Source organism: Bombina bombina, chromosome 4 (genome assembly GCF_027579735.1).
Source record: "Bombina bombina isolate aBomBom1 chromosome 4, aBomBom1.pri, whole genome shotgun sequence".
NCBI classification, from domain to species: domain Eukaryota; kingdom Metazoa; phylum Chordata; class Amphibia; order Anura; family Bombinatoridae; genus Bombina; species Bombina bombina.
In genome coordinates this window covers 653923925-653947941 of record NC_069502.1, presented here as the reverse complement: position 1 = coordinate 653947941, position 24017 = coordinate 653923925, and the positions used below count along the sequence as shown (strand labels likewise).

General features: G+C 40.5%; 1 protein-coding gene across 1 annotated transcript in view; it reads left to right on the top strand.

Moving 5' to 3' along the window:
• The window catches only part of NCOA7 (nuclear receptor coactivator 7), a 431441-nt gene that overhangs the window by 328354 nt on the left and 79070 nt on the right, over positions 1-24017 (top strand). The window contains exon 8 of the mRNA XM_053710717.1: positions 14477-14661. Coding sequence (XP_053566692.1) covers positions 14477-14661 — 185 coding nt within the window. The remainder of the gene's footprint in view (positions 1-14476; positions 14662-24017) is intronic.

Sequence of the window (24017 nt, the reverse complement as noted above, 5' to 3'; positions counted from 1 at the left end):
ACATCTAACGAAATTAATTAACTCTTATTAAATAAATGATTCCTATTTAAAGCTAAATACTTACCTGTAAAATACATCCTAATATAGCTACAATATAAATTATAATTATATTGTAGCTATTTTAGGATTAATATTTATTTTACAGGTAACTTTGTAATTATTTTAACCAGGTACAATAGCTATTAAATAGTTAAGAACTATTTAATAGTTACCTAGTTAAAATAATAACAAAATTACCTGTAAAATAAGTCCTAACCTAAGATATAATTAAACCTAACACTACCCTATCAATAAAATAATTAAATAAACTACCTACAATTACCTACAATTAACCTAACACTACACTATCAATAAATTAATTAAATACAATTCCTACAAATAAATACAATTAAATAAACTAGCTAAAGTACAAAAAATAAAAAAGATCTAAGTTACAGAAAATAAAAAAATATTTACAAACATAATAAAAATATTACAACAATTTTAAACTAATTACACCTACTCTAAGCCCCCTAATAAAATAACAAAGCCCCCCAAAATAAAAAATTCCCTACCCTGTTCCGATCAGCCAATAGAATGCGAGCTCAATCTGATTGGCTGATTGGATCAGCCAATCGGATTGAACTTGATTCTGATTGGCTGATTCCATCAGCCAATCAGAAAATTCCTACCTTAATTCCGATTGGCTGATAGAATCCTATCAGCCAATCGGAATTCGAGGGACGCCATCTTGGATGACGTCCCTTAAAGGAACAGTCATTCGTCGTTCAGTCGTCGGTCCGGATGGATGTTCCGCGCTGGAGGTCTTCAGGATCCTGCCGCTTCGCTCCGGATGGAAGACCATAGAAGATGCCGCCTGGATGATGACTTCAATCGGATGGAAGATCCTCTTCTGCCCCGCTTGGATGAAGACTTTGACCGGATCATGGACCTCTTCAGCCCCCGCTTGGGCTTGGATCAGGACATCGGAGGAGCTCTTCAGGACGGATCGGTGAACCTGGATGGTGAAGACAAGGTAGGAAGATCTTCAGGGGCTTAGTGTTAGGTTTATTTAAGGGGGGTTTGGGTTAGATTAGGGGTATGTGGGTGGTGGGTTGTAATGTTGGGGGGGGGGGGTATTGTATTTATTCTTTTACAGGCAAAAGAGCTGAAATTCTTGGGGCATGCCCCGCAAAGGGCCCTATTCAGGGCTGGTAAGGTAAAAGAGCTTGTAACTTTTTTAATTTAGAATAGGGTAGGGAATTTTTTATTTTGGGGGGCTTTGTTATTTTATTAGGGGGCTTAGAGTAGGTGTAATTAGTTTAAAATTGTTGTAATATTTTTATTATGTTTGTAAATATTTTTTTATTTTCTGTAACTTAGATCTTTTTTATTTTTTGTACTTTAGCTAGTTTATTTAATTGTATTTATTTGTAGGAATTGTATTTAATTAATTTATTGATAGTGTAGTGTTAGGTTAATTGTAGGTAGTTTATTTAATTATTTTATTGATAGGGTAGTGTTAGGTTTAATTATATCTTAGGTTAGGACTTATTTTACAGGTAATTTTGTTATTATTTTAACTAGGTAACTATTAAATAGTTCTTAACTATTTAATAGCTATTGTACCTGGTTAAAATAATTACAAAGTTACCTGTAAAATAAATATTAATTCTAAAATAGCTATAATATAATTATAATTTATATTGTAGCTATATTAGGATGTATTTTACAGGTAAGTATTTAGCTTTAAATAGGAATCATTTATTTAATAAGAGTTAATTTATTTCGTTAGATAAAAATTATATTTAACTTAGGGGGGTGTTAGTGTTAGGGTTAGACTTAGCTTTAGGGGTTAATACATTTATTAGAATAGCGGTGAGCTCCGGTCGGCAGATTAGGGGTTAATAATTGAAGTTAGGTGTCGGCGATGTTAGGGAGGGCAGATTAGGGGTTAATACTATTTTTGATAGGGTTAGTGAGGCGGATTAGGGGTTAATAACTTTATTATAGTAGCGCTCAGGTCCGCTCGGCAGATTAGGGGTTAATAAGTGTAGGCAGGTGTCGGCGACGTTGAGGGGGGCAGATTAGGGGTTAATAAATATAATATAGGGGTCGGCGATGTTAGGGCAGCAGATTAGGGGTACATAGGGATAACGTAGGTTGCGGCGGTTTACGGAGCGGCAGATTAGGGGTTTAAAAAAATATGCAGGGGTCAGCGATAGCGGGGGCGGCAGATTAGGGGTTAATAAGTGTAAGGTTAGGGGTGTTTAGACTCGGGGTACATGTTAGAGTGTTAGGTGCAGACGTAGGAAGTGTTTCCCCATAGGAAACAATGGGGCTGCGTTAGGAGCTGAACGCTGCTTTTTTGCAGGTGTTAGTTTTTTTTTCAGCTCAAACAGCCCCATTGTTTCCTATGGGGGAATCGTGCACGAGCACGTTTTTGAGGCCGGCCGCGTCCGTAAGCAACTCTGGTATCGAGAGTTGCATTTGCGGTAAAAATGCTCTACGCTCCTTTTTTGGAGCCTAACGCAGCATTTGATTAAACTCTCGATACCAGAGTTAAATTTATGGTGCGGCCAGAAAAAAGCCCGCGGAGCGTTAGCAGCCCTTTTACCGCCGAACTCCAAATCTAGGCCTTAGTTTGGGCGGTTGCGTGTTTTTTTTTAAGGCTTCGGGTTTGCCTACGCTGCATCCAGGTGGATTCTAAAAATGACAGGGTGGTGAAAGAACCTGTGGTGGATTCTTTCACCACCCTGCCATTTTCGGATTCCACCAGGATGCAGCTTTGCTGCTCACGCAGCCAACATTCTTTTGGCTGCCTCGCGCAGCCAACATTCCTTTGAGGATGCGTACACAACTGGCGACGGTGATGGGCGCATTACAAACGCGATTATAGTCTATATACTTATGATATATGTACATTTGTGGGGATCAATAACCTTTGGCTGTATAGTTTAGCTGCTGAATGTACTATATTGCATACTACAATATTTGAAGTCACACTCTTGCATCGAGTGGCTATGTTATATTTCTTATGTATTGCAGAGCTGATTGCATTATGCCAGCCCCTAGAGTCATATAATGGCTTATATTTTACACTATTTTAACAGTTTAAAGAGGCATTGTATTCTAAATATTTCTTTGCATAAATGTTTTGTAGATGATCTATTTATGTAGCCCATCTGGTAGCATTTTTATAAAAATGTATAGTTTTCCTTATTTTTTAATAAGATTGTGCTGATTTTCAGACTCCTAACCAAACCCACAGTTCCAGATGTATATATGTGTTTACAGACCACTGTTGGCTCCTGTTTCTGTTATCTGTCTTTTCATATGCAGGAGAGGGGGAGTGGGGAGGTTCTGCTATCAGCCCCTTTCAGGGGGTGTCCCAGGCTTATCTCATTAACAGTGTTAAATTGGGAGCTTCTAAGTGAGTTTTTAAAAGGTTTTATACTGGATTTTTAGATCAGTATCTGTGCATATTATTCTTTATAGTAGTTTCTATAACATGCAGTTATATGAAAATTGGTGTATACTGTCCCTTTAAGCTATGTTAGTAACGATTTTTTAATGCTGTTTGAATTCTATGTTTTACCAATTAGTGCCCACATTCTAGGTATATTTATTATCTGGATTTGTTAATATATCTACTCCATAGAAATAAGTTCCAAGGGTGGTTTTCTTTTTATTCCTTTACTATTTTGTTATAGCCAGAGTACTCCCTATATTCTCACAAAATTATTTGATGCAATTGTGGGTGGCCCATGTGAGGTCACTATTTACTTCAGGGAATATGATAATGATATAAGTTTCCAAAAGAGGCCCATTTGGGCTAGTCTTCTTTCAATGAGTCATATTTATGATGCCAGAAGTCAAGAGTGGCTTTAAAATATAAAAGAGGTTTGACCCAATACACTTGTGATGGTTACCTATAGTCATTCAATATTTGGTATATAGTTGTTGTCATGGGTAATATGCTTTGCTTGTTTGTTATGTTACAGCATATATGATGCTTGTGACTTGCTTTACTGTTAATGCTTAACATGTGTTTATGGGTCTGATGTAAATGTAATAATGTATTTTTATTTTATTTAGCAACCTCAATAAAAATAATATACACCCTGTTCCAAATTATTATGCCAATTACATTCTTTCTCATTTACCTAAATAATTAATGTAAACAACAGTCAGCATAATTCTCATGTTATCAACTAAGAGTACAATTCAAATTTTATTGAACAAACCTCCTAATCATAACAGTATTTTTTTTTTTTTAAATAAACAACTTAAAATGCACTGTTCCAAATTATTACACACAGTAAGTTTCAAAACACTTTATAGGTTGTAAAGAACTGAACATTTTCATTTGTTTGCAGCATATTTACTGAAATTAAATGCTATTTCAATCAAACTTTGAACAACATTTTAACAGGTCACGTTACATTTTAACATAGGACCCCTTATTTGATAGCAGCTTCACAAGTCTTGCATCCATTGAACTTGTGAGTTTTTGGACAGTTTCTGCTTGACTTTGTTTGCAAGATGTCAGAATAGCCTCCCAGAGTTGCTACATGGATGTAAACTACCCCCCCATAGATCTTTTGCTTGAGGATGCTCCAAAGATTCTCAATAGGGTTGAGGTCAGGGGAGGATGGAGGCCACACCATGACTTTCCTTTTATCCCCATAGCAGCCATTGATGCAGAGGTATTCTTTGCAGCATGAGATGGTGCATTGTCATGCATGAAGATGATTTTATTACGGAAAGCATAGTTCTTCCTTCTGTACCAGGGAAGGAAGTGGTCAGTCAAGAACTCCACATACTTTGCAGAGGTCATCTTTACACCTTCGGGGACCCTAAAGGGGCCGACCAGCTCTCTTGCCATGATTCCGGCCCAAAACATGACTCCACCACCGCCTTGCTGACGTCGCAGCCTTGTTGGAACAGGATGGCCGTCCAACAAATTATTATTATCATTTATTTGTATAGCGCCGCCAAATTTCACTATTCCATCCATCTGGACCATCCAGGGTTGCACGGCACTCATCAGTGAACAGGACTGTTTGAAAATTAGTATTCATGCAGCCGTTTCTGCTTGTGAGCATTGGTTAGGGGTGGCCGGATGGAAGGTTTATGCACAGTTGCAAGACTCTGGAGGACTCTACACCTTGATGTCCGTGGGACTCCAGAGGCACCATCAGCTTGAAATATCTGTTTGCTGCTATTTAATGGTATCTGATGCATGGATCTGGCAGAAATGTTCCTCAATGTGCCTTTATCTGCACGAACCCGTCTGTGCTCTGAATCAGCCACAAATCTCTTAATAGTGCGATGATCACGCTTAAGTTTTCGTGAAATATTTAATGTTTTCATACCTCGTCCAAGGCATTGAACTATTTCACTCTTTTCGGCAGCAAAGAGATCCTTTTTCTCCCCCATATTGCTTGAAAATGGTGCTCTGCTTAATAATTTGGAACACCCTCCTTTAGTACTTTTTCCTTTAATTGGGCTCACCTGGCAATCTAATTATCACAGGTGTCCGAAATTGTTTTCAGTGAACAAAAGAGCCTTGAGACACAATGCCATTCATGAGTTAAACTGGAAAAAAAAATATTTAATCTTTGTGACACTGAAATAGAATTTGCATAATAATTTGGAACACGGTGTATATATTTAAAAAGGGCCATTGTCTGTAAACATTTTCTCCCCCTTTAGTGCTAGATTATGAGTGGCATGCTAACTGTAGCGCACAGGCGATATTGGGTTTTTCTATGCTTTTTGCGCTTGTTGGGTTAGCGTGACTTCAGAGATTGCGTAAATGGTATGGGAAGTAAAAAGTGCATTAAACATAACATAAATACATGTAAAAGTACAGTTACACTCATATAAACACTGATAAAAATGATATTTAATAAATAATTATTAATTAATAAAAATAATAAAAAGTACATTATTTTCTATGTGAAGAGCATAGGAATGTAAAATATGCGTGATGCGCACATCAGAGTTTATAATTTAGGACTAACGTGGTCAGGTTAGAGCACATCAAGAATTGCTAACTTCAATGAATGTTATTGAAATATTACATATACAGCATGTAAAATTATTAATAAAAAATATTAAATATTATTAAATATACTGTAAAAAATATAGATATATTCTATATATTATTTACAATATTTTTACATTCTGTTTATTAATATTTAATTAATTTTGTTCGCTCTTCTTATAATCTAGCCCATAATATAATCACAATGATCCATATTACTTGCTAGAGTGTGTAAAATTGTTTGCAGACAGCTTGTTTTACCTTTATTTTGTCATTTGAAAATCTGTATTTGCCTTCTAAAACTACCACCTGTACTGAAAATATTTTTACTGCAGTATTCTTTTTAGAGAATTTATGTAAACAAGAGCCAATAGCACCAATTAAAGAGATACTAAACCCATTTTTTTCCTTTCATGATTCAAATAGAGCATATACTTTTAAGCAACTTTCTAATTTACTCCTGTTATCAATTTCTCTTGTTAAGTGTATCCAGTCCACGGATCATCCATTACTTGTGGGATATTCTCCTTCCCAACAGGAAGTTGCAAGAGGATCACCCACAGCAGAGCTGCTATATAGCTCCTCCCCTAACTGCCATACCCAGTCATTCTCTTGCAACTCTCAACAAAGATGGACGTAGTAAGAGGAGAGTGGTGTATTATAGTTAGTTTCCTAACTTCAATCAAAAGTTTGTTATTTTTAAATGGTACCGGAGTGTACTGTTTTATCAAAGGCAGCATTAGAAGAAGAATCTGCCTGTGATTTCTATGATCTTAGCAGAAGTAACTAAGATGCATTGCCGTTCTCACATATTCTGAGGAGTGAGGTAACTTCAGAGAGGGAATGGTGTGCAGGTTTTCCTGCAATAAGGTATGTGCAGTAAAAATATTTCTAGGGATGGAACTTGCTAGAAAAATGCTGCTGATACCGGATTAATGTAAGTTAAGCCTAAATGCAGTGATTTAATAGCGACTGGTATCAGGCTTATTAACAGAGATACATACTCTTATAAAAGTGTAATATAAAACGTTTGCTGGCATGTTTAATCGTTTTTATATATGCTTTGGTGATAAAACTTATTGGGGCCTAGTTTTTTTCCACATGGCTGGCTTTATTTTTGCCTAGAAACAGAGGCTTTCCACTGTTATAGTATAAAAGTTACAGTTGGTGCAGTTAAAATTACAAACTGTGACATTCAGCTTCCCTCAGCAGTCCCCTGCATGCTATAGGACATCTCTGATGGGCTCAAAAGGCTTCAAAAGTAGGAGCTGTGGCAGTTTTCGTTTTGTTAATCTGTTTTTTGTATTAAGGGGTTAATCATCCATTTGCAAGTGGGTGCAATGCTCTGCTAACTTGTTACATACACTGTAAAAACTTCATTAGTGTAACTGCCTTTTTTCACTGTTATTTCAAATTTTGCCAAAATTTGTTTCTCTTAAAGGCACAGTAACGTTTTTTATATTGCTTGTTAACTTTGTTTAAAGTATTTTCCAAGCTTGCTAGTCTCATTGCTAGTCTGTACAAACATGTCTGGCACAGAGGAAACTACTTGTTCATTATGTTTAAAAGCCATGGTGGAGCCCCATAGGAGAATGTGTACTAAATGTATTGATTTCACCTTAAACAGTAAAGATCAGTCTTTATCTATAAAAGAATTGTCACCAGAGGGGTCTGTCGAGGGGGAAGTTATGCCGACTAACTCTCCCCACGTGTCGGACCCTTCACCTCCCGCTCGAGGGACGCACGCTAATATGGCGCCAAGTACATCAGGGATGCCCGTAGCGATTACTTTGCAGGACATGGCTGCAATCATGAATAATACCCTGTCACAGGTATTAGCCAGATTGCCTGAATTGAGAGGCAAGCGCGATAGCTCTGGGGTTAGACGAGATACAGAGCGCGTAGATGCTGTAAGAGCCATGTCTGATACTGCGTCACAATATGCAGAACCTGAGGACGGAGAGCTTCAGTCTGTGGGTGACGTCTCTGAATCGGGGAGACCTGATTCAGAGATTTCTAATTTTAAATTTAAGCTTAAGAACCTCCGTGTGTTACTTGGGGAGGTATTAGCTGCTCTGAATGACTGTGACACAATTGCAGTGCCAGAGAAATTGTGTAGGCTGGATAAATACTATGCAGTGCCGGTGAGTACTGATGTTTTTCCAATACCTAAAAGGCTTACAGAAATTATTAGTAAGGAGTGGGATAGACCCGGTGTGCCCTTTTCCCCACCTCCTATATTTAGAAAAATGTTTCCAATAGATGCCACTACACGGGACTTAAGGCAGACAGTCCCTAAGGAGGAGGGAGCAGTTTCTACTTTAGCAAAGCGTACCACTATCCCGGTTGAGGACAGTTGTGCTTTTTCAGATCCAATAGATAAAAAATTAGAGGGTTACCTTAAGAAAATGTTTATTCAACAAGGTTTTTATTTTACAGCCCCTTGCATGCATTGGGCCTGTCACTGCTGCGGCGGCGTTCTGGTTTGAGGCCCTGGAAGAGGCCATCCATACAGCTCCATTGACTGAAATTATTGACAAGCTTATAACACTTAAGCTAGCTAACTCATTTGTTTCTGATGCCATTGTTCATTTGACTAAACTAACGGCTAAGAATTCCGGATTCGCCATCCAGGCGCGTAGGGCGCTATGGCTTAAATCCTGGTCAGCTGATGTGACTTCAAAGTCTAAATTACTTAACATTCCTTTCAAGGGGCAGACCTTATTCGGGCCTGGTTTGAAAGAAATTATTGCTGACATTACTGGAGGTAAGGGTCATACCCTTCCTCAGGACAGGGCCAAATCAAGGGCCAAACAGTCTAATTTTCGTGCCTTTCGAAATTTCAAGGCAGGTGCAGGATCAGCTCCCTCTACTTCAAAACAAGAGGGAACTTTTCCTCAATCTAAGCAGGCCTGGAAACCTACCCAGTCCTGGAACAAGGGCAAGCAGGCCGAAAGCCTGCTGCTGCCTCCAAGACAGCATGAAGGAGCGGCCCCCTATCCGACAACGGATCTAGTAGGGGGCAGACTCTCTCTCTTCGCCCAGGCATGGGCAAGAGATATTCAGGGCGTTGGAGATCATATCTCAGGGATATCTTCTGGACTTCAAAGCTTCTCCCCCACAAGGGAGATTTCACCTTTCAAGATTATCTGCAAACCAGATAAAGAAAGAGGCATTCCTAAGCTGCGTGCAAGACCTCCTTGTAATGGGAGTGATCCATCCAGTTCCGCGGACGGAACAAGGACAGGAGTTTTATTCAAATCTGTTTGTGGTTCCCAAAAAAGAGGGAACCTTCAGACCAATTTTGGATCTAAAGATCCTAAACAAATTCCTCAGAGTTCCATCATTCAAGATGGAAACTATTCGAACCATTTTACCCATGATCCAAGAGGGTCAGTACATGACCACAGTGGACTTAAAGGATGCCTACCTTCACATTCCGATCCACAAGAATCATCATTGGTTCCTGAGGTTTGCCTTTCTAGACAGGCATTACCAGTTTGTAGCTCTTCCATTCGGGTTGGCTACAGCCCCAAGAATTTTTACAAAGGTTCTGGGCTCACTTCTGGCGGTTCTAAGACCGCGAGGCATAGCGGTGGCTCCTTACCTAGACGACATCCTGATACAGGCGTCAAGCTTTCAAATTGCCAAGTCTCATACAGAGAATAGTTCTGGCATTTCTGAGGTCGCATGGGTGGAAAGTGAACGAAGAAAAGAGTTCTCTATCTCCACTCACAAGGGTTTCCTTCCTAGGGACTCTGATAGATTCTATAGAAATGAAAATTTACCTGACGGAGTCCAGGTTATCAAAACTTCTAAATGCTTGCCGTGTTCTTCACTCCATTCCGCGCCCCACGGTGGCTCAGTGCATGGAAGTAATCGGCTTAATGGTAGCGGCGATGGACATAGTGCCATTTGCGCGCCTGCATCTCAGACCGCTGCAATTATGCATGCTCAGTCAGTGGAATGGGGATTACACAGATTTGTCCCCTCTACTAAATCTGGATCAGGAAACCAGAGATTCTCTTATCTGGTGGTTATCTCGGGTCCATCTGTCTAAAGGTATGACCTTTCGCAGGCCAGATTGGACCATTGTAACAACAGACGCCAGCCTTCTAGGTTGGGGTGCAGTCTGGAACTCCCTGAAGGCTCAGGGTTCATGGACTCAGGAGGAGAAACTCCTCCCAATAAATATTCTGGAGTTAAGAGCAATATTCAATGCTCTTCTAGCTTGGCCTCAGTTAGCAACACTGAGGTTCATCAGATTTCAGTCGGACAACATCACGACTGTGGCTTACATCAGCCATCAAGGGGGGACCAGGAGTTCCCTAGCGATGTCAGAAGTCTCCAAGATAATTCGCTGGGCAGAGACTCACTCTTGCCACCTATCAGCGATCCATATCCCAGGGGTAGAGAACTGGGAGGAGGATTTTCTAAGTCGTCAGACTTTTCATCCGGGGGAGTGGGAACTCCATCCGGAGGTGTTTGCTCAATTGGTTCTCCGTTGGGGCAAACCAGAACTGGATCTCATGGCGTTTCGCCAGAACGCCAAGCTTCCTTGTTACGGATCCAGGTCCAGGGACCCAGAAGCGGCACTGATAGATGCTCTAGCAGCGCCTTGGTTCTTCAACCTGGCCTATGTGTTTCCACCGTTTCCTCTGCTCCCTCGTCTGATTGCCAAAATCAAACAGGAGAGAGCATCGGTGATATTGATAGCGCCTGCGTGGCCACGCAGGACCTGGTATGCAGACCTAGTGGACATGTCATCCTTTCCACCATGGACTCTGCCTCTGAGACAAGACCTTCTAATACAAGGTCCTTTCAATCATCCAAATCTACTTTCTCTGAGACTGACTGCATGGAGATTGAACGCTTGATCCTATCAAAGCGTGGCTTCTCCGAGTCAGTAATTGATACCTTAATACAGGCACGAAAGCCTGTCACCAGCAAAATTTACCACAAGATTTGGCGTAAATATCTTCATTGGTGTGAATCCAAGAATTACTCATGGAGTAGGGTTAGGATTCCTAGGATATTGTCCTTCCTCCAAGAGGGTTTGGACAAAGGACTATCAGCTAGTTCTTTAAAGGGACAGATCTCTGTTCTGTCTATTCTTTTACACAAGCGTCTGGCAGAAGTTCCAGACGTTCAGGCATTTTGTCAGGCTTTAGTTAGCATTAAGCCTGTGTTTAAACCTGTTGCTCCCCCATGGAGCTTAAACTTGGTTCTTAAAGTTCTTCAAGGGGTTCCGTTTGAACCCCTTCATTCTATTGATATCAAACTTCTATCATGGAAAGTTCTTTTTCTGATGGCTATTTCCTCGGCTCGAAGAGTCTCGGAGTTATCTGCCTTACATTGTGATTCTCCTTATCTGATCTTTCATTCAGATAAAGTAGTTCTGCGTACAAAACCTGGGTTTTTACCTAAGGTGGTTTCAATCAAGAGATTGTTGTTCCATCATTATGCCCTAATCCTTCTTCAAAGAAGGAACGTCTTTTGCATAATCTAGACGTAGTCCGTGCATTGAAGTTTTACTTGCAGGCTACTAAAGATTTTCGCCAAACATCTCACCTGTTTGTTATTTACTCTGGACAGAGGAGAGGTCAAAAGGCCTCGGCAACCTCTCTTTCTTTTTGGCTTCGGAATATAATCCGTTTAGCATATGAGACTGCTGGACAGCAGCCCCCTGAAAGAATTACAGCTCATTCTACTAGAGCTGTGGCTTCCAACTGGGCCTTTAAAAATGAGGCCTCTGTTGAACAGATTTGCAAGGCTGCGACTTGGTCTTCGCTTCATACCTTTTCAAAATTTTACAAATTTGATACTTTTGCTTCTTCGGAGGCTATTTTTGGGAGAAAGGTTCTACAGGCAGTGGTTACTTCCGTTTAAGTTCCTGCCTTGTCCCTCCCATCATCCGTGTACTTAAGCTTTGGTATTGGTATCCCACAAGTAATGGATGATCCGTGGACTGGATACACTTAACAAGAGAAAACATAATTTATGCTTAACTGATAAATTTATTTCTCTTGTAGTGTATCCAGTTCACGGCCCGCCCTGTCCTTTTAAGGCAGGTCTAAATTTTAATTAAACTTCAGTCACCACTGCACCCTATGGTTTCTCCTTTCTCGGCTTGTTTCGGTCGAATGACTGGATATGGCAGTTAGGGGAGGAGCTATATAGCAGCTCTGCTGTGGGTGATCCTCTTGCAACTTCCTGTTGGGAAGGAGAATATCCCACAAGTAATGGATGATCCGTGGACTGGATATACTACAAGAGAAATAAATTTATCAGTTAAGCATAAATTATGTTTTTTCTTCGTTCTCTTGCTATCTTTATTTAAAAAGCATGAAAGTAAAGCTTAGAAGCTGGCCCATTTTTGGTTCAGAACCTGGGTTACGTTTGCTTTATTGGTGGCTATATGTAGCCACCAATAAGCAAGCGCTATCCAGGGTACTGAACTTAAAATGGGCCGGCAAGACAGCCTCTTGCAAATAAGTTTTATAGCAAAATTGTGAATTTTGTCTCTTTTCTGGTGGGATAAACTTGAACCCTCCCCCCTTAGTATTTTCAAGTTTTAAGGGCTTATCTGTTAGTTCCTTGAAAGGTCCTTGGGTATCTTTATTGGTTTTAAGAGTTTTACATACTCTTTCTTTAAGCCTATGAATATATTAAACATACAGCCTGAAAAACATGTACTGGCATGCACTCAGGTTCCTCTCTCGCGTCTGCCAAGGATGGAATACATTGCATATGTGATTAATTAGGGCCTTTTTTCATGTTAGTTTACACACTAATTGTTGCTTTCCTGTTTGCTCACCTAATAGTATTTAAATGCATGAATGGTGCTTTTCCCGGAAATCTAAAGGGACAGTATACACAAATTTTCGTTTAACTGCTTGTAATAGACACTACTATAAAGAATAATATGCACAGATACTGATATAAAAATCCAGTATAAAACCTTATAAAAACTTACTTAGAAGCTCCTAATTTAGCACTGTTAATGAGATTAGCATGGGACACCCTCCAAAAGGGGCTAAGAACAGAAAGAACCTCCCCGCATATAAAAAGACCCATTATACAAACAGAAGCAGTCTGAAGTCTGTATATATCAGTATGCATCTAAAACTTTGGGGCTTGGTTAAGAGTCTGAAAATCAGCATAATGTTATTTAAAAATAAGCTAACCTATAATTGTTTACAAAAATACACCCAGATGGGCTATAATAATGAATCATCTACAAAACATTAATGCAATTAAAAATCTAGTGTACAATGTCCCTTTAAGCTTCTTTTGAAAAGTTGTATTTCTTTTACAATACATTGTCTGGAGTGTTTGCAGTATTTTCTTTGAATTCTATTACTCAGGACATTTTAGATCATTTATTTGTCCAATGTCAATTTTTAAAGAACATTTAAAATGTATTCACATACTATTTATAATTTAATCAATCATTTAATTTATTGTTATCTCCTTTAGTCCATGTATGAGTCAGAAGACTACAGTTGTTTCTTTAGTTTCCTGTTTAAAACATTTAGCCACCAATCAGCAAGTGCTACCCAGGTGCTGAATAAAAAATAAGCTGTCTCCTAAGCTTACATTCCTGCTTTTCAAATAAAGATACCAAGAGAATGAAGAAAAAATTGATAATAGGAGTAAATTAGAAATTTCCTTAAAATTGCATGCTCTATCTGAATCATGAAATAAAAAATTGGGTTTCATATCCCTTTAAGGTAGCTAACTCGGCTTACTCGGAAGCAGGAAATTTTCCTTCCGAAATCTTACAGTCTGTTCTCCTAGATCAGTTTCTACTTTTTGGGCCTTCTGTATATATTTCCCAGAAGCAAATTGATCTTCTTTATTTTCTTGTTGTTAATTAAATATTCTTTTTCGTCTCTTTAAGAGTTTTTGGCAGGAAAGTCCTAAAGTCTTAGTGGCTGGTAAATAGTTGAATGCCATAACATTTTCCCTAAATTTACTCATGGACCACCTTATTTAAGAAAACAACATTGATGCTTACCTGATAAATAAATTTCTTTTATGGTGGTGAGAGTCCACAAGACCAGCCCTCTTATAATTTTTTTTCCAACTGGTAGCATCTTTAGTAAGCACCTCATTTACTCTATACTCCCTCCTTTTCTCGGCTATACGTTAGACTAGGAGGTGAGAGGAATTAAAAACTTGTGGAATGTTTGGTATCGTTGCCTCCTCCTAGTGGCCAGGAGTTGAATCCCACAGGTTAGGTTTCATGAAGTCTCGCCACCATGTAAGAAATTAGTTTATCAGGTAAGCATACATTTTTGTTTTAGTCAAATACTTTGTTAATTATGCTTGTGAGTCGTAAACTTTTGTATTGTTTTGAAAATAACATGTTTATTATATTTATTAACAGCTTTAATAATTTCACACAGAGGCATGACTAATAAAATATGTTTTTGTGTATAGGGTGTAGTGGGTGGAGTAATGATAGTTACTCCCAACAACGTAATGTTCGATCCGCACAAGTCAGATCCCTTGGTTATTGAAAATGGCTGTGAGGAGTATGGTCTTATCTGTCCAATGGAGGAAGTTGTGTCTGTTGCTCTTTACAATGATATCTCCCACATGAAGATTAAAGATGCACTACCATCGTAAGTACTTTTCACACTTGTGTTTATATATATATATATATATATATATATATATATATATATATATATATATATATATATATATATATACATATATATATATATATATACACACCCTAACTTCCCATGTCTATTCTAAATATTTACTTCATTATATGTGAAATTATAGTGTTGGTATTTTCAGTCACACATACTCAAAAAAATGCCAAATGCTCCAATTTAAAGTCTCCCAAGCTTGCAGATTGCATCCATTATATACAGTAGTTTATATGGTTGCGCATTCACAACAACAACAAAAAATATCTTGAAAAGTCAGATTTCAACTAAACTTTTTATTTTGTATTTGATGTCAATAACTACTAAGCTAAGATATTTCAGCCAAAATGGCTGCTGCACTGCAGATTTATTGGCATTTATAAATATGACATTCACTGTATATGTGCAAAGTGTTAACCTTCAAACTTTTTCAATTATTTCACATATGTTTCTCTACAAACTCAGTTTACTGGCCGCTAAAAAGTGTTTGGATACTGAGCGGTTATATTTAGTTTCTAATTAAAATTTTGCCACTAATAGGGTCACATGACTGTACAAGTACCCGCCCTCTCTGAATGAGTGACAGGCACAGGGGAAACCTGTCTGTATAGCAGCAGGTTAGAGGTTTGCATTCTTCTGCATGTGAAGTCTCCTCCTCTTGTGGAGCAGCACCCAGGTCTTCACGTGTATAAATCATATGTGTGACTCCATGCAGCCTCAGACGAAAGGCTGGGGCATCTGACCACCCCTTCCCATGCTCATACAGCAGCCTGACTTCTTTACAGTGCATTCTGATGTCAGCCTATTATTATTATTATTATTATTATCGGTTATTTGTAGAGCGCCAACATATTCCGCAGAGCTAAGCCTAAAAGGATCCCATTGTATTTAGGAGGAGGGGAAGTAGGAGGGAGGATTTTCATATTTTGCTTCCCAGATGCGTTCCTTGCTGGATCCGAACAAGAAGACAGCAGGGCTGGATCTGGCTTTGGGGCTGGCTCCCCGCTTGCAGCACAGGATGTTTAGCGATGTGTCCTGTTTCTACGGGGTCAGGATATCCATAAGCAATCTAATTAAATATTGCAACACCCACCCATCCTTATTAATTAACCCCTAGTTACGACATCAACCCATTACATTCCAGCTCTCCCTAGCAACCAAGAGGTTAATAATTGCTGCTAAAACTGTTTCCAAAACCCATTCTGAGGTCTCTATAGGGATGTGCTCTTTCTGCAATCCACTACTTTCCACTCACTCCTATCGTTGCAATTAGCAGCTAATGTGCCTGAATTGTGTCTGCACATTGTAGCTAATAGTTATTGCTTTGCACCGCTATGTGGTCAGGTTAGCCATATGATTTGAGCACTTTACACAGATTCTCAGTTTGAGGCACATTAGCTGCTAATTGCAATGATAGAAGTGTGTGGAAAGTAGTGGATTGCAGAAAGAGCACCCAGAAACCCAGCTAAACATCATGTGCTGCAGGCGGGTAGCCAGCCCCAAAGCCACATCCAGCCCTGCTGTCTTCTTGTTCAGGTCCATCAAGGAACGCATCTGGGAAGCAAAAAATGAAATTCCTCCCTCCTACTTCCCTCCTCCTAAATACAATGGGATCCTTCTAGACTGACATCAGAATGCACCTAGGGGTTCCTGTTAACCATTCCCACCGCACAGCAAGGGAGACCTGGCCAGGATCTGGTACTGTGGGGGCTGCTGTGCTACTGACAGGTGCTACACACAGGAGATCCGTGAAGGCTGCAACTTCAAAGGAATGACTGTGAAGAAGTCAGGCTGCTGTATGAGCATGGGAAGGGGTGGTCAGATGCCCCAGCCTTTCCTCTGAGGCTGCAGGCAGTCACACATATGATTTATACACGTGAAGACCTGGGTGCTGCTCCACAAGAGAAGGAGGCTTCACATGCAGAAGAATGCAAACCTAAAATTGGCGCATTGCGCATGCGCTAAGCACAGGAGCATGGAGAATCGCAAACTTACATTTACTGGCAGATAAGGAAGACGGGAGGCTGAAGAAATAGAGAGGAGGGGGCAGGCGGCCATTTCAAAACGGCCGAGGGACAACTTGTAAGTATTTTTACTTGCACAATATGCATTTATCAAAATTGGTCTACAGTTTGTAATATTAATCATTAAAAACGTTATCTGTATAAGTAAGAATATTTTTTGGGTTGACTTGCCCTTTAAGATAGACACCTAATTATTCAATTAACTCCACTCTTCCTTAGGGATTTTACTAGGGAGGTAGATTGAGGGGACGGCAGATTTGAGGAGGGGGCAGCAAGTATAGCATTACTCCCTTCTAAGCAGTGCTGGTGCTACAGTTTTTTTTTTTAGGTATTTAACGGTGATTGAGCAGCGCAGCGTGTAACCAGTGGCAAGCTTACCGCTGTCAGTTTATAGTTTATTTTGCATTTTCAGTGCTGGCTACCCTATCCCCTCTCTCTAAAAGCCTGCATGCAGTACACTGAGCGCTGCAGCGAGTGGACTTTTAGAGAGCTGGAGCGAGTGAAAGAAAGTAAGTGAATGTTGACTCAACATTCACTTACTATCTGAAGTTTGGCAGCATAGGGATAGTGCAGCAGTGTTGGATATAGAGAGCTGCTGTGAAGAAAGAGCTTAAGAGGGGCCACCAGACGTGCTTTTTTTAACAGTGGTAGCTGGTGGTAGCGCTGACAGTGCAGGGAAATCAACTTTGAGGGTTGTGGCACATAAATATATATATTTATAATGTGTCCGTGCATATGCATTAGTTATTTCCTCACCCTGCATATGCATGTAGGCTCACTTCAACCCACCTAAGTGTGTGCAAGTGATTTGCAAGCCCTGGTGATCATTTACTGTGAAAAAAACCATAAAAAGGTCATGTTACACTCTGACCAAAAAATATTATGTCTAAAAAAAATAACAACACGAGGGGTGGGGTGAGGGGGAGCAGCAGAATTTTAAGTGCCTAGGGCAGCACAAAACCTAAATACACCACTGGATCAGTCTGTTCCTAAATTTATTTAAGAAAATTAACATGTATTTCATATTATTCCCTTTTTCTTTTTACTGATATTACAATTTTTCCACATATCTGTATCTCATTTGCAGTCTGTTATCTTATCATTTTTTTTCTGAAGCTAAACAATGGAAATTTCTTCTGTTATGTGTGATCAGTCCACGGGTCATCATTACTTCTGGGATATTATCTGCTCCCCCACAGGAAGTGCAAGAGGATTCACCCAGCAGAGTTGCTATATAGCTCCTCCCCTCTACGTCACCTCCAGTCATTCTCTTGCACCCAAAGACTAGATAGGAGGTGTGAGAGGACTATGGTGATTATACTTAGTTTTTATAACTTCAATCAAAAGTTTGTTATTTTACAATAGCACCGGAGCGTGTTATTACTTCTCTGGCAGAGTTTGAAGAAGAATCTACCAGAGTTTTTTATTATGATTTTAACCGGAGTAGTTAAGATCATATTGCTGTTTCTCGGCCATCTGAGGGAGGTAAAAGCTTCAGATCAGGGGACAGCGGGCAGTTGAATCTGCATTGAGGTATGTAGCAGTTTTTATTTTCTGAATGGAATTGATGAGAAAATCCTGCTATACCGATATAATGACATGTATGTATACTCTACACTTCAGTATTCTGGGGATGGTATTTCACCGGAATTACTCTGTAAAAGTACATTAAACCTTTTAATAGGTATTTAATTCATGTTAAACGTTTTTGCTGGAATGTAGAATCGTTTGCATTTCTGAGGTACTGAGTGAATAAATATTTGGGCATTATTTTTTCCACTTGGCAGTCTGCTTGTTTTGATTATGACAGTTTCGTTTCTCTCTCACTGCTGTGTGTGAGGGGGAGGGGCCGTTTTTTGGCGCTCTTTGCTACGCATCAAAAAATTTTCAGTCAGTTACACTTATATTTTCTGCATGATCCGGTTCATCTTTGACAGAACTCTGGGGTCTTCAAACTTCTTTGAAGGGAAGTAGATTCTCTCAGCAGAGCTGTGAGATTTAATAGTGACTGTGATTTAAAACGTTGCTCTGTAATTTTTATGTTTAAAATTTAATTAGTGTTATTTTACTAATGGGAACAAACCTTTGCTAAAAAGTTGTGTTGTTTGTTAAGAGTGATGCTATAACTGTTTTTCAGTTCATTATTTCAACTGTCATTTAATCGTTTAGTGCTTTTGAGGCACAGTACGTTTTTATTAAATAAACTTGTAACCGAGTTGCATGTTTCTTGCTAGTGTGTTAAACATGTCTGATTCAGAGGAAGATACCTGTGTCATTTGTTCCAATGCCAAGGTGGAGCCCAATAGAAATTTATGTACTAGCTGTATTGATGCTACCTTAAATAAAAGCCAATCTGTACAAATTGAACAAATTTCACCAAACAGCGAGGGGAGAGTTATGCCGACTAACTCGCCTCACGTGTCAGTACCTGCATCTCCCGCCCGGGAGGTGCGTGATGTTATGGCGCCTAGTACATCTGGGCAGCCATTACAGATAACATTACAAGATATGGCTACTGTTATGACTGAAGTTTTGGCTAAATTACCAGAACTAAGAGGCAAGCGTGATCACTCTGGGGTGAGAACAGAGTGCGCTGATAATTCTAGGGCCATGTCTGATACTGCGTCACAGCTTGCAGAACATGAGGACGGAGAGCTTCATTCTGTAGGTGACGGTTCTGATCCAAACAGATTGGATTCAGATATTTCAAATTTTAAGTTTAAATTGGAAAACCTCCGTGTATTACTAGGGGAGGTCTTAGCAGCTCTCAACGATTGTAACGCTGTTGCAATACCAGAGAAAATGTGTAGGTTGGATAAATACTTTGCGGTACCGGCGAGTACTGACGTTTTTCCTATACCTAAGAGATTAACTGAAATTGTTACTAAGGAGTGGGACAGACCCGGTGTGCCGTTCTCACCCCCTCCAATATTTAGAAAGATGTTTCCTATAGACGCCACCACACGGGACTTATGGCAAACGGTCCCTAAGGTGGAGGGAGCAGTTTCTACTTTAGCTAAGCGTACCACTATCCCGGTGGAGGATAGCTGTGCTTTTTCAGATCCTATGGATAAAAAATTAGAGGGTTACCTTAAGAAAATGTTTGTTCAACAAGGTTTTATATTGCAACCCCTTGCATGCATCGCGCCGATCTCGGCTGCGGCAGCATTTTGGATTGAGTCTCTAGAAGAGAACCTCAGTTCAGCTACGCTGGACGACATTACGGACAGGCTTAGAGTCCTTAAACTAGCTAATTCATTCATTTCGGAGGCCGTAGTACATTTAACCAAACTTACGGCTAAGAATTCAGGATTCGCCATTCAGGCACGCAGGGCGCTGTGGCTAAAATCCTGGTCGGCTGATGTAATTTCTAAGTCCAAATTACTTAATATACCTTTCAAGGGGCAAACTTTATTTGGGCCCGGTTTGAAAGAAATTATTGCTGACATTACAGGAGGTAAGGGCCACGCTCTACCTCAAGACAAAGCCAAAGCTAAGGCTAGACAGTCTAATTTTCGTCCCTTTCGGAATTTCAAAGCAGGAGCAGCGCCACCCTCCACTGCTCCAAAACAGGGAGGAACTGTTGCTCGTTACAGACAAGGCTGGAAGCCTAACCAGTCCTGGAACAAGGGCAAGCAGGCCAGTAAACCTGCTGCTGCCTCAAAGACAGCATGAACCGAGGGCCCCCGATCCGGGACCGGATCTAGTGGGGGGCAGACTCTCTCTCTTCGCCCAGGCTTGGGCAAGAGATGTCCAGGATCCCTGGGCGCTAGAGATCATATCTCAGGGATACCTTCTAGACTTCAAATTATCTCCTCCAAGAGGGAGATTTCATCTGTCAAGGTTGTCAACAAACCAAATAAAGAAAGACGCGTTTCTACGCTGTGTACAAGATCTATTATTAATGGGAGTGATCCATCCGGTTCCGCGGTCGGAACAGGGACAAGGGTTTTACTCAAACCTGTTTGTGGTTCCCAAAAAAGAGGGAACTTTCAGGCCAATCTTGGATTTAAAGATCCTAAACAAATTCCTAAGAGTTCCATCGTTCAAAATGGAAACTATTCGGACAATCTTACCCATGATCCAAAAGGGTCAGTACATGACCACAGTGGATTTAAAGGATGCTTACCTTCACATACCGATTCACAAAGATCATTACCGGTATCTAAGGTTTGCCTTCTTAGACAGGCATTACCAGTTTATAGCCCTTCCATTCGGATTGGCTACGGCTCCAAGAATCTTCACAAAGGTTCTGGGTGCCCTTCTAGCGGTTCTGAGACCGCGAGGAATTTCGGTAGCTCCGTACCTAGACGACATTCTGATACAAGCTTCAAGCTTTCAAACTGCCAAGTCTCATACAGAGTTAGTTCTGGCATTTCTAAGGTCGCATGGATGGAAAGTGAACGAAAAGAAGAGTTCTCTCTTGCCTCTCACAAGAGTTCCATTCTTGGGGACTCTTATAGATTCTGTAGAAATGAAGATTTATCTGACAGAGGACAGATTAACAAAGCTTCTAAATGCATGCCGTGTCCTTCATTCCATTCAACTCCCGTCAGTAGCTCAATGCATGGAGGTGATCGGCTTAATGGTAGCAGCAATGGACATAGTACCCTTTGCACGTCTACATCTCAGACCGCTGCAATTGTGCATGCTGAGTCAGTGGAATGGGGATTACTCAGATTTGTCCCCCACTCTGAATCTGGATCAAGAGACCAGAAACTCTCTTCTATGGTGGCTTTCTCGGCCACATCTGTCCAGGGGGATGCCGTTCAGCAGGCCGGACTGGACAATTGTAACAACAGACGCCAGCCTTCTAGGTTGGGGCGCTGTCTGGAATTCTCTGAAGGCTCAGGGACAATGGAGTCAGGAGGAAAGTCTCCTGCCAATAGACATTCTGGAATTGAGAGCAGTTCTCAATGCCCTTCTAGCTTGGCCCCAGTTAAAGACTCGGGGGTTCATCAGGTTTCAGTCGGACAACATCACGACTGTAGCTTACATCAACCATCAGGGAGGGACAAGAAGCTCCCTAGCAATGATAGAAGTATCAAAGATAATTCGCTGGGCAGAGTCTCACTCTTGCCACCTGTCAGCAATCCACATCCCGGGAGTGGAGAACTGGGAGGCGGATTTCCTGAGTCGCCAGACTCTTCATCCGGGGGAGTGGGAACTTCATCCGGAGGTCTTTGCCCAAATACTTCGACGTTGGGGCAAACCAGAGATAGATCTCATGGCGTCTCGCCAGAACGCCAAACTTCCTCGCTACGGATCCAGATCCAGGGATCCGGGAGCGGTTCTGATAGATGCTTTGTCAGCACCTTGGAACTTCAGGATGGCTTATGTGTTTCCACCCTTCCCGCTGCTTCCTCGATTGATTGCCAAGATCAAACAGGAGAGAGCATCAGTGATTCTAATAGCGCCTGCATGGCCGCGCAGGACTTGGTATGCAGATCTAGTGGACATGTCATCCTGTCCGCCTTGGTCTCTACCTCTAAGACAGGACCTTCTGATTCAGGGTCCATTCAAACATCAAAGTCTAACTTCTCTGAAGCTGACTGCTTGGACATTGAACGCTTGATTTTATCAAAACGTGGTTTTTCTGAGTCGGTTATTGATACCCTGATACAGGCTAGGAAGCCTGTTACCAGAAAGATTTACCATAAAATATGGCGTAAATACCTATACTGGTGTGAATCCAAAGATTACTCCTGGAGTAAGGTTAGGATTCCTAGGATATTGTCTTTTCTACAAGAAGGTTTAGAAAAGGGTTTATCGGCTAGCTCATTAAAGGGACAGATCTCAGCTCTGTCCATCTTGTTACACAGGCGTCTGTCAGAAAATTCAGACATCCAGGCCTTTTGTCAGGCTTTAGCTAGGATCAAGCCTGTGTTTAAAACTGTTGCTCCGCCATGGAGTTTAAACTTAGTTCTTAACGTTTTACAGGGTGTTCCGTTTGAACCCCTTCATTCCATTGATATAAAATTGTTATCTTGGAAAGTTCTATTTTTAATGGCTATTTCCTCGGCTCGAAGAGTCTCTGAGTTATCAGCCCTACATTGTGATTCCCCTTATCTGATCTTTCACTCAGACAAGGTAGTTCTGCGTACTAAACCTGGGTTCTTACCTAAGGTTGTCTCTAACAGGAATATCAATCAAGAGATTGTTGTTCCATCCTTGTGTCCAAATCCTTCTTCAAAGAAGGAACGTCTTCTACACAATCTGGATGTAGTTCGTGCCCTCAAGTTCTACTTGCAGGCAACTAAAGATTTTCGCCAAACTTCTTCCCTGTTTGTCGTTTATTCTGGACAGAGGAGAGGTCAAAAAGCTTCTGCTACCTCTCTCTCTTTTTGGCTTCGTAGCATAATACGTTTAGCCTATGAGACTGCTGGACAGCAGCCTCCTGAAAGAATTACAGCTCATTCCACTAGAGCTGTGGCTTCCACTTGGGCCTTTAAGAATGAGGCCTCTGTTGAACAGATTTGCAAGGCTGCAACTTGGTCTTCGCTTCATACTTTTTCCAAATTTTACAAATTTGACACTTTTGCTTCTTCGGAGGCTATTTTTGGGAGAAAGGTTCTTCAGGCAGTGGTTCCTTCTGTATAATGAGCCTGCCTATCCCTCCCGTCATCCGTGTACTTTTGCTTTGGTATTGGTATCCCAGAAGTAATGATGACCCGTGGACTGATCACACATAACAGAAGAAAACATAATTTATGCTTACCTGATAAATTCCTTTCTTCTGTTGTGTGATCAGTCCACGGCCCGCCCTGTTTTTTTTAAGGCAGGTAAATATTTTTTAAATTATAATTCAGTCACCACTTCACCCTTGGCTTCTCCTTTCTCGTTGGTCTTTGGTCGAATGACTGGAGGTGACGTAGAGGGGAGGAGCTATATAGCAACTCTGCTGGGTGAATCCTCTTGCACTTCCTGTGGGGGAGCAGATAATATCCCAGAAGTAATGATGACCCGTGGACTGATCACACAACAGAAGAAAGGAATTTATCAGGTAAGCATAAATTATGTTTTTGTTAACACAATGACATTGGTAAGACAAGTCATCTGCAGGCTCTAGTCCAGACTGGCTTCTCCAAACAAAAAAAAGGGGTCGTTGGAGTTTGACCATTGAAAAAACAATTGCAGCAAACAAGGTGTTAATGTGTTCTTAGACCATTTGGGTTCTACTGATATGTTAATCTATAAGAAAACTGCTGAAAAATGTTTTAATTACAAGGGGTTTACTGTCCATTTAACTGAGGAAATATTGAGAGTGCCTTTTTTATGTTACATAAATTGTGATAT